Below are 12,098 nucleotides of genomic sequence, written 5' to 3' on the forward strand. Positions count from 1 at the left end.
TTTCACCATCTTGAGGAATGATTCCTTGTCGGTGCTTTCTCTGCGATAATTTTACCTAGTTCCTCATCAATTGTGTTCTGTTTAGCTGGGTTGATAGCTTTTTGCATCAAGTTTACCGATGGCTTGTGCGGGTTATTGGTGGAGCCTGATTGATGGGATATTTTAACCTTGCAGTCTACACTCTGCCTTTGAACTATCAAAGTTGAAACAAGTCCCAATTTCACTGTTTTCTATCCATTTTATCACGCTCTCTGTCGTCTGCCTGTCTCTTTAATGTTTAACAACCCTCCCCCCCCTGCTGCGTTCTTGACCAATCACGTGGCTTTAACCGAAGACTGGGGGTGGGAAATAGAGGACAAAAACAGTCGGCTGCCATTTTCTTGTTAGGAGAACGGGCTCGTTTGCAAACGATTTGTGGCGCTCCGTGTGTATCCCGAAAAATAGTTCGTATGTCAAGGTAAAATGTTCATAAATATAACGTTCGGAAACCGAAAACTTCGTCAGCCAAGGGGTTCGTAAACCTAGGCATCACTGTATTTTAAAACATTTTCCGTACATAAGGCGAACTCCTTCTTTGCTTTTGTCTCTCGTCCAGGGCCAAATTTTGCGTCAGCAGAGTAACAAACAAAATGGAAAAAAAAAAGACTTGACGCTTCAGAGACACTTTGGATGGCGCCTAAAAAGCGTCCCCGCCGGGCCTCGCGAGCGGGAACGCTTTTGTGTTCACAAATCTAGTTCCTTCCTGCCTTTGGAATATATGGAACCTTCTGTGATTGTTTCTTTCCTTCTTCCGCGTGTGTTTTTTTTTCAATTTTTTTCTTTCCATGACAGCAATTCTTGTGCTTTTGTTACGATCTGGACTTTGGAGTGACGCCGTCCTCGTGTGTGGACCTGCTGCTGCTCGTGCTTGTTATTCCTGAATTTCTCAACCGTGACTCACGGTGTTGGAACATCTTTTTTTTTCTGTCATCATCATAAGAGACACATGATGCTCTCACCCCTATTTTTCAGAGTCCCATTTGTCTTCATTCCACTTTACTCATGTTATAAAGGATACACTTGCCACCAAGTGATTCAGATTTTAAAAAAAAAGAATACAATTTGGCTGTTCTAGTAGGCTTTTTCTGGTTGACATATTACACGTGTCTCATTTACGCATTAATTCTTGTTACTTCCGGGTTGAGTGAACGCTGGCGCGTGTGGCTGCCGCTGCTCACCCGCAGAAAAAAATATCCTGTGAGTGTAAAGTGTCATTGAGACTTTTGAAAAGCGCTTATAAATGAAATTTATTATTATTATTGTCACATTAATCCAAATATAGTGTTAAAATGACCATATGTCGAATGCGCCCTCTGCTGTGGATATGTGGTACTGCACTCATCGCACTCTTTATGAGTGGAGGGTTTCTATTTATCGCAACTGGCCGAGATAATTAGGACTAAAATCAACCTCCTTGTTTTTATAGTCGCTTGAGAAGCTTTCGTGGCTCGACAAGACTCTTTTCACCCAGAATTTGTTAAGTATGCCTTGAGTTTAGTGATTCGTGAGCTCCTACTACTGGTAGCCTTGTTATAAAACATGATTGTCTGGTGGATCCGGGAAAGTCATAACCTGGTGCGCGCGGATGAAACCAGGTGCGTGATGATCATTTCAATCATTCTTCATACTCCTTTAGTTTTAAATAAACAAATCTATAAATTTGTTACGTTTAGCGTTGGTGGATTAAAAATGCAATGAGTCGGACAAAAAGCAAATGCTCTTTCCCGAAAGTTTGAACGCGTCATGGGCGGAGCAGCCAATCATATTGCAGTCGAGCGGCGAGGCAGCCAATCATTTTACCGGATGTTGCGTCGTAGCGATCTGAAGTGGGTGTCATCCAAACGCCCAGTTGTGACTCTCCGTTCGCCATTTTGAGGCAGTCCAGCGAAGGTGAAGCAGGACCAGTAACGACTTAAATTAAACATTCCCAGGCCAAGCTGAGGTAAGACTGCAACAAAAACGCGTTTTGACGTATACTTTAATTCGAAATTTATCCAATGCCTCGACCGAAATTCTACGCAAAATTGTGTATTTCACTGCGCTAACGTTAGCTTGCTGCTGCTAACGGACATCGTGGCAAGCTACCAACGAATAACCAACGATTCCTCTAAACTAAATGAAATAGAACATTGAGCTTTTTTTCCAGATGCTTTTTAGTCCAGCAATCTTTCAGTTGCAAAACTCCGAGTGTATTTTTTTTTTCATTGAACGTTTAACTGCAACCGAAGCCTTCGGCCTTTTGGGGAGAGTCGTCACGACATCGTCGTAGTTAAGGACTGGCAAGGCCTCGGATTTTTTTCTGTTGTGTTGGACTTTGGTTCCTTTTGAGTCGAAACCAGTTTGAGGAATAACCCCCAAAAAGAGGCTAAGAACGGTTAAGTGCTTAAAATACCGGTCCTACTTGATGCTATTTACAGTTTGCTGGCTTTCAATCGATTAATACAACAATGACGCATAACGGTTGTTTATCTTGTGCGGTGTGTTTAGCTTACACAAACAGACACGTGTCTAACTGGTCGAATCTGGATTGTTGTGGCCGAAAACTAGTTTCGATATCTCAATTCGTTGTAAGTTTAAGGCTGTCTTTAACATGTAAGAAAATGCGCAATTTTCTCTTGTTATAGCCACAATGTTTTACCAATTCGTCTAAATCTGCGATTAACGACGAGTTGTGACTAGTTTAGATCGTTAAATTAAACCTACAAGGCACCCAAGATAGCTGTTCCTGCGTTACTTTGATGCATTAATACAAATGGCCGTCAGGCGGCGCTAACAGGCAAGGCGGGCTTAAGCAGCAAATCAAACATGGCACCTTTTATAATAATAATACATTTCATTTACAAGCGCATTTCAAAACTCTCAAGGTCACTTTACAGTCACAGGATTGGTTTTCCTGCGGGTGAGCGGCAGCCACATGCACCAGCGTTCACTCACTCCGAAAGTAACTCAAATAGATAGAAAGCTAGCTAGCTAATAGATAGCCAGCGTTCACTCAATCTGGGAGTAACTCAGATATAAAGCTAGTTGGCTAATAGGTAGCCAGCTGGACAGCTAGCTAACTAGCTAGACAGCCATATAGCTAATAAATAGCCAGCTACATAGCTATCTAGTTAGCCAGACAGCTAATAGATAGTAAAGAGATGGCCAGCCAGGTAGCTAACTAATACATAGCAAATGGAGAGCAAATAGATAGCCAGTAAGGTAACTAGCTATTAGATAGCCAGCTAGGTAGCTAGCTAATAGATAGCCAGCAAGGTAACTAGCTATTAGATAGCCAGCTAGGTAGCTAGCTAATAGATAGCAAATGGATAACAAATAGATAGCTAGCTAGATAGCAAATATATCGCCACCCAGGTAGCTAGCTAATGGATAGTAACTAGATAGACAGGTAGGTGGCTAGCTAGATAGCAAATAGATTATCGACACCCGGTTCTTGGTTGCTAGGATACAATCGGCGCTGATAAGACCATTGCATAAAGTTCAAGTGATGATTTGACGGCGTGTTTTTATGACAAACTACAAAATAATCTACCCTACAACGCCGTGATGATACATGTGCCAATCATCCAGATAACAGGACTCAGATGATCAAAACAAGGCCCATATGACCGCCCCCAGATTGATATTGTGGAGAATAAGAAATGGAAGTAGCACCAGGAGGGAAAAAATCATTGTAAATGTGGCTAATGCTAATTTAGCATGCTGCTCTATTAGTAAAAAAAAGCATAGTGACTGATCAGATTACTTTGCTTTTTGTTTTTCCTTTCTACGGTTCATGGTATTATTATTATTATTATTTTGATGCAAAAGTTTGTCCCTCAAAAACTTTGTATTTGTAAGTGTTTGGTGTGTTTAATTTTTGGCCCTTTTTTACGCTTTTAACAGATCATGAGCGGCAGTCGGGTCTTCATTGGCCGCCTGAGCCCACACGCCAGAGAGAGGGACGTGGAGAAGTTTTTCAAGGGGTTCGGACGGATCCGCGAGATCAACTTGAAGAATGGATTCGGTTTTGTGGTGAGCCTCACCGGCGTTTCTCATGAATACAGTGAACTTTTCGGTTTACGACCATTTTTTTTTACCTTGGTATACGAACTTTTTCGGGATACACACGGAGCGCCACAATAAGTGATGCGACGTTGGCGAACAAGCACGTTCGCCTAACAAGAAGATGGCAGCCGACTGTTTTTGTCCTCTATTCCCCGCCCCCCAGTTTTCGTTTAAAGCCATGTGATTGGTGAACGCAGCAGTGAGGGAAGGGGGGTGAGAGACGACAGGCAGACGACAAAGAGTGTGTGATGAAATGGATAGAAAACAGTGAAATTTGAACTTGTTTCAACTTTGATAGTTCAAAAGCAGAGTGTAGACTGAAAGATTAAAATATCCCACCAATCAGGCTCCTCAAATAACCAGCACAAGCCATCTGTACACTTTGGCAAAACGCTATCAACCCAGCTATACAGAACACAATTGATGAGGAACTAGATAAAATTATCACAGAGAAAGCATCTACAAGGGATCATTCCTCAAGATGGTGAAAGAAGGCTGTGTTTAATGCTGATGAAACCGGTCACTCCATTCCATCAAGCCATCGACCATCACAAAGTTAAATAAAACGACTTTATTATCCAGTACAGTTTATTTCTTTAATTATAATACCATAACATATATATTATACATAAAATAAGGTATATTTTGTGTATTTTTAAAGCTTAGAAGAAAAGTAGAAAAGTGTTTTATGGGGACCTGGGAACGGATTATTCTAATTTTAATGGTTTCCTATGGGAAATAAATTTTTGGGATACACACTTTTCGCCTTACACACTCTGTCTGGCAACCAAATAAGTTAAGGTATCACTGTATCTCATTGAGTAAAAAAATAGAGAGATAAATGTGTTTCTTTTACCCCCTCCCCTCCAGGAGTTTGACGATCACAGAGATGCAGATGACGCCGTGTACGAATTAAACGGCAAAGAACTGTGCAGTGAAAGGTGAGGTTCTTTGCCGTTACGGACAAAGGCGGTTTGTTGTTTGTTTGGTTTGCTGCTGACGTGGACTATGCCCTTCCCTTTTCTCCGTTATTGCAGGGTCACCATCGAGCACGCTCGCTCCAGGAGAGGACGCGGCGTCGTCGGCAGTGGAGGCGGCGGCGGCGGCTCCAGAATGGGGGGCTTTAGTGGTTATCGGCAATCACGCAGCAGTGGCTCCAGGTACGTCGGGGGCTTTTCCTGGCATGACCACATGGTGCACTTGATTTAACTAAGCGCCTTTCAAAACTCTCAAGGTCACTTTACAGTCACAGGGTGAAAGTTTTTCTGTGGGTGAGCAGTGGCAGCCGCATGCGCCAGCATTCACTCAACCCCGAAGTAACTCAAATAGATGGAATATATAGCTAGCCAGCGAGATAGCTAATAGATAGCCAGCGAGATTGCTAATAGATAGATAGCCAGCGAGATAGCCATATAGCTAGATAGCTATGGTATCGTCGCTTAAGTTAGTGACCAGGGCAAAGGTCATGTGGGGGGCCTTAAATTTGTGAGCTTTTAGCTTTTTTGTTACTCACATTTTTTTGTTGTTGTTTTCAACCCATTCCTTGCCAGATGACGTGCAAAAATATGTCCACTCCAGTGCCAGGGTTTTTGTCATTTTCATTCAATTTTCCTGCAATTTTCAAATTCACAGAACATTGAGTTTCAGGACTACATAAACTTTGAATTCAATTTAACAAACCTGAGACGCTTTTCTTTCATCAGGAAAAAAAAAGAGTTAATTCCTAAGTTTTATGGGCATGGAGTTATTTGAGCTTGGAATGGGGGCGGTTGTACCGAATACAATGCATACATATTGATTTATGCAGGGCTTTAACAGCTCGAACTGTAACATGGACAAAATGCAAATGCTGCCCCCTCATGGTAGGAAAAAAAGAGCCCGAGGTCTGACCAGTGCTTTTTCGGCAACCCCAGCATGAAAACCCAAACGAATTCGGGAGTGGCGCTCGTCGTCATATTTTCGATTCCCGAATAAATTCGTGAATGGCAGCGTATGATTTAAGTATCTTGTATGGTGGTCAATTTGGCCAATTATTTTTGGAGGCATAATTAATACGAAATATTGATTCCAAATAAACCGTCATTGTGGTCAGAGTTACGTGTGCCCTCAAACCAACCGTCTGCTTAACCGCTCGCCTTGCTAGCAGGCGTCGCTGATCGCGGTCGCGTGTGTCGGCAGGTATGGACCACCGGTGCGCACGGACCACCGATTGATCGTGGAGAACCTGTCGTCACGCATCAGCTGGCAGGTAAGAGACATCTTGGTCTTTGTGTCCATTCCAAACACTCCATTGTTTACGACTCTTAGAATGATAGATTTTTTTTTTCACATTGATTAGCAGCATATATTAGCAATAGGGGCCATGTCAATTTACGTCCCCTTTAGCCAATTGGCCAAATATGCACTTTTTTTTTCTTCCAGAGAGAGCGAGTTGAAAAGCAGCAGTTTAACTGCTGTTTTTTTTTTTTTTTGGTGGTCTAATGTAATAAACAAAATGGCCAACACGCCCGTCTCTCCAGGTTTATTTTTTATGTTCTGAATGGTGTCCATTTGGTGCCTCTCCTCACACGCAGTTGCCGCCGGTCTAAAGTCTTGGCTGGGCCCCGGTAGCGGGCGCAAGTGGTCTAGCGCAGGATACGGTAGCCTTAGGAGGTCCGTAAGCCGGTCTGGAGGTTCTGTGGGCTGGCATCCCTCGACTGCTGTAACGCCCTCTCAAATCTGCGGGAGGGCCACAAGCCGCCCTCTTTGGGGTGTTTTTCTGTTGCTGTGACAAGGGGGGGGGTGTTGAGTGCCCAGCCCCCCCCCCTCTCTCCTTCCTCCCACTGCTACTACTCGCTCTCTGGTGGTTCCGTACTTGTGGAGGCCTGGAGGTCGATCGAGGTCGTTTCTCGAGGGCTTAACACTGCGTTGGTTCCCATTTGCTATTTGGACACGTGGCGCTATGCTAATGTCTTCCTGGTAATGGTCACGGTAAGTAGCATTACAACTCATGTGATTTGTGTTTTTCTTTTTGTAGCCGGGGGCGTTCGTGTTAGCACTGACGCACGTTCAAGGGCGTTATCGGGGTGGGCAAACCCTCTTCACCAACCCGCAATAACTATATAGAACATATTAAAATATCACGTCTGAAATATTCAATATGTTTAAAACAGTCTTATTGACATCAGACCAAAATGAATTAATAACAAAATAATTTTAAATGGCTAAATTGATGCAGCATTACATCACTCAAGATCAGGGGTTGCCATGTTTTTGGTAAATGCAAAGGCAACGTGCTTTTGTGTATATTTCTGAAATATCAAATGAGCTAAAATGATCTTCAATGGGGCTATTACTTACATACGGCAGATTATTCGGTTTGCTGGTATCAGAAATGCGACAGATTAACGTCAATATGTATTGTTTTAACTCATTCACTGCCGTTCCCGAATTTATTTGGGAATTAAAAGGCTTGACTTGGAGCGCCATTCAGGGATTTGGAGGGTGCTGATAAAGCGCTGGTCAGACCTCTGGCAATGTTTTTTCCCTACCCACGAGGGGGGCGGCATTTGTCTTTTACTACAGCCACCCCCATTTCAAGTTCAGATAACTCCAGACCCACATAACTGAAGAATTAACTTTTTTTTCCTGATGAAATCGAGAGAATCTTAACTTTTATTACACTGTATTGAATATTTATGTAGTCCTAAAACTCAATATTTTCTGGGTCCTTCAATTTGAGTGAAAATGACAAAAACCCCGGACACATTTTTGCGTCTGGCTATAAATGTGTTAAAGAAGAAATTTTGCAGGTGGGTTATTTTTGACCAACGGGGCCCATGGCCTAGTCCTCTGTTCCTTTGGGAGGGGGGCCTGTAACCCACAGGGACTGCGTTGGTGACCCCCCTGATCTAGATGATGTCAATGCTGAGTGAACCAGATTCAACGAGGGATTCTTTGCCCACCTCCCACGCAATGACAAGGCTTTCCACACTACACGAACGCCCAAAACCCGATTGTCGAGACATAGCGTTACTCAGTTACTAAAGCTCATGGATCAGAAGGACCTTAAATCGTTTAAAAAAATATTCTAATTATTATTAAAGGTTAATTTTTACATTTTGTTCGATTCCAACCACTTGTATTGCACCCAAAAAGTTGTAGCACGTTTCCACTGCGAGGTACTGGCTCGAGAAACTGCAAAATTACGAATTACGAATTTGTGAACATTTTACCTTTGCATACAAACTATTTTTCGGGATACACACAGAGCACCACAATGAGTGATGTGTTGTTCGCGAATGAGCCCGTCTGACAATAAAATGGCAGCCGATTGTTTTTGTCCTCTATACCGCTCTATCAGAATACCTTTATTCGTCCCGCAATGGGGAAATTTGCAGTCCACAGCGGCAATTGAAGAGGGATGGGTTGGGGTGGGAGTGAAATATAGACCTGGGAACGGATTATTCTCATTTTAATGGTTTCCTATGGGAAATTAATTTTTGGGATACACACTTTTCGCTTACAAACTATGGGAAAGAATTTCATTCGTAAGCGAAGGTCTCACTGTATATGAAATGTGGCTGCCGGTCACCGTAAGATGATTTTGATGCAAAAAGGGAGACAAAAATCAGCAACTGAGTACAGAACCACCGCCCCGCTGACAGGCTTAGCATCAGTCGATGCGACTAGCTTTTTTGTCAGCCATTTTGTTTCCTCCAAAACACTAACACACATCCCAGTGTGCCGAGAAGGTATCGCGCAGTGGAAATGGCGTCTTTTCTGGTGACGTTTATTTCAAAAGTAGGTAAAACTTTTTTTTTTTTAATCCACAATACACCTAGCGTGACAGTAGACTAGCCAGTGGGAGCGAGTGTATGCGTGTGTTGCTATTGTTGCAGTTGTGCTCATCTCCCTCCAGGTGTGAACAAAGCTCACGTTCCTGAGGAGCTTCCTTGCTTTGCTTTTTGTTCTAACTCGTATTCTCGTGCAGGACCTCAAAGACCTGATGAGAAAAGCCGGCGAGGTGACCTTTGTTGACGCACACAGGCCCAACAAAAATGAAGGGTGAGTTCTTTAGCTAGCTAGCTTTCTATCTATTTGAGTTACTTCCGGGTTGAGTGAACGCTGGCGCGTGTGGCTGCCGCTGCTCAACCACAGAAAAACGTATCCTATGACTGTAAAGTGACCTTGAGAGTTTTGAAAGGCGCTTATAAACCAAATGTATTATTATTATTATTATTATCTTTATCTTCTTTTTTCACCATTTGTGTGTTTCAAGCTAACTCGTGGCTCTTTGGCGCTTTTCTTCCGCAGGGTTGTTGAGTTTGCATCCCGCAGTGATATGAAGAACGCCATCTCCAAGCTGGATGGCAGCGAACTTAACGGACGCAAGATTAAAATCTTTGAGGACAGTCGCGGGTGAGTTTAACCCTTTTTGATACCATCATCTGAAAAATGTGCTTTTGGAAGAAAAACAAAATATAAAATATATCAATATAAATAATATAAAATACAGTAAAGTCTCGTTATATCGATATCGGATATATCGATAGTCCCGGTTATATCGATATTTTTTCGGACTCCCGAGAATATCGATATAACGAGACTTTACTGTAAATATAATAATAAAAATATATAATAAAACAAATCATTTTATTGGCTTCTAAGGAAGGCATATCAATCAAGAAATAGTTTTGTTTTTGTTTACAATATTTATAATATTGATCTTATATAAAATCTCATCCCACGTTTCTATTTGTTTTATAGTTAAAGGACAACCGACACCATTGTTTTGTTTCCTAACTGACATCAGAAAAACGTTTTATAGCATCTAAAATACCCAAAACACGCAGGCTGATATTTTTAGTCAAATGCAAAACAGCAATAAAAATGACTTGGAGTGTCCCAAAACTGCCGCAAAATGAGCTCGGAACTAGGGGAGATTCAGAAAGTCCCGCCTCCTTGTTCGTGATGTCACCCCAGGATATTCCTTCACAAACTGCCCTGCTCCAGAATCAAAACAATGGCTTCAGAGAGTTGAGATTCGGAGAAGATGCTTTCTTGTTAATCATCCAGTTATGAATATGATTCAAATAGTTCTGAAGAGGAAAGCATACATGTTTGCAATCGATTAAAGAAGTCCTTCCGTATCATCAATTCGGAGCTGTCTGGAGTTCAATGTAGCGCTCAGAAAAGAATGCGCACAAGCTAGATGGTGAATCCTTGTGTGTGCACCAAGACTACTATTTGATACTAGTTGACACAAATCAGCCCATTTCCAACGGAGCTTGGGCGCTATCTTGTGCATTTTCCGGGACGCTACATTGGAGTCCCGACGGCTCGAATTGATACAGAAGGACTTCTTTAATCGATTGCAAACATTTATGCTTTCCTCTTCAGAACTATTTGAATCATATTCATAACTGGATGAGTAACAAGAAAGCATCTTCTCTGAATCTGAAGCCATTGTTTTGATTCTAGAGCAAGGCAAGACGTCCTGGCGTGATGTCATGAACAAGTGGGCGGGACCTTCTGAAATTCGCCATTTCCGGGGTCATTTTGAAGTAGTTTTGGGACACTTTAACTCATTTTTATTGGTGTTTTGTATTTGACTGAAAATATAATAAAATGTTTTTCTGATGTCAGTTAGGAAACAAAAAAATGGTGTCGGTTGTCCTTTGAGGCCCGCGGCCCACATCCGGCCCGACATATCATTTGAACCGGCCCACAAAAACCAAATTATGTGCGTCAATTTCCATGATTCTTGCTAAAATGTGTCCTGAAATGTAAAATTGATGTCAATTAGGAAACCCAAAAAAAAATCTGAAACCTTCAATCTCCCTTTTTTTTTTCCCCCCCTCCCCAGCTACAGCAGGAGCCGCTCTCGCTCCCGAAGCCGCAGCTACTCGCGCAGTCGCTCCCGCTCCCGTAGCCGCAACCGCTCCAGGAGCCGCAGCCGCTCCCGCACTCCCAGCCGCACCCCAGAGAAAAAGGCGGCGGGCGGGCGGCGGCAACAAAACCGGCGACCGTTCCCCCTCCCGTTCCAAGTCTCGCTCAAAATCTCGTTCCAAGTCCCGTTCCAAGTCCCGCTCCCGGTCACCGCGCTCCCGTTCCCGTTCGCCGGCCCCGCCTCAGAACCACCAATCGCGCTCCCGTTCCAGGTCCCGCTCGCGTTCCCGCTCCGCCTCCGCCGAGAGTAAACACTGAGAACGAAAACTGGCTGTATGTTATTGTCTTTTTGTTCAATTCCAAGAATCTGTGGCTTCTTAATCATTTTTGTTTTGTTTTTGTCGTTTGAAGGTGCTTCCACAAGAAAGCCCAAACTATTTTTTTATTTTGTTACGCCGCTGATTTTTTTGTGTGTGTAATGTTTGTGTCACATCATGAGCGGTGCGGGCGCCATCCCTTTTGAGATGACGCTTGTTGCATTCACTGCCCTCACTTATGAACAAAAGATGCATTTCGATGGACTGTTTGGATGTATCGTCGCGGTGCAGAAATAAAGCTCACTCATTTCTAATGGCAAAACCAAGCGACTTTTACTGTTTTAGCATATTTGGTGGATTGCGTCATGTTTGTTGTGTGATAATAATAAACTTTTCACAAAGAGTCATTGATTTGCATAATCTGTGAGAAAATTAAGATCATAACCCGGTAGATTTGTCCTGCCCGTTGTGTTCATATCAGTTGATTTGAAAATATGAAAATGTACTCTATTCTCAAATGGCTCCTCATTAATTTTTTTTTTCAAAAATCGTAAAATTGTGAAAAATGAATTATTTGTGTGAAAAATATTTTTTTGGGGATATGGCTTGATTTATTTGTGCACACAGAGCATCCACTAACTTTGACTGTTCCTTTGGTTACTCTGGTCTGATGATCAGCTGTCACTAATTTGCTTTTTATATTAATAATGCTATCATACAAACTAGTAAATAAATATAATCATTTAATATTAACAGCATAATGTAATAACATTTGTCCACCTGTCTACCCTAATTCCCCTTCTACCACGGATATCGACCAATCAC

The 12,098-nt window shown here is 42.5% G+C and overlaps 1 protein-coding gene across 1 annotated transcript; it reads left to right on the top strand.

The window, feature by feature from the left end:
- Positions 1–1,855: 1,855 nt before the first annotated feature.
- srsf5a (serine and arginine rich splicing factor 5a) lies at positions 1,856–11,680 on the top strand. Its single transcript, XM_089004575.1, is given in 9 exon segments — positions 1,856–1,981; positions 3,925–4,053; positions 4,957–5,027; positions 5,124–5,246; positions 6,265–6,334; positions 9,059–9,132; positions 9,382–9,486; positions 10,934–11,069; positions 11,071–11,680. Coding segments are annotated over 8 exon segments (909 nt in total). The 5' UTR covers positions 1,856–1,981; positions 3,925–3,927; the 3' UTR covers positions 11,275–11,680.
- The last annotated feature ends 418 nt before the right edge of the window (positions 11,681–12,098 follow it).

The sequence above is a fragment of the Hippocampus bargibanti genome, linkage group LG09, assembly GCF_051943395.1.
Source record: "Hippocampus bargibanti isolate YZ-2025 linkage group LG09, ASM5194339v1, whole genome shotgun sequence".
In the NCBI taxonomy this organism is placed as follows: domain Eukaryota; kingdom Metazoa; phylum Chordata; class Actinopteri; order Syngnathiformes; family Syngnathidae; genus Hippocampus; species Hippocampus bargibanti.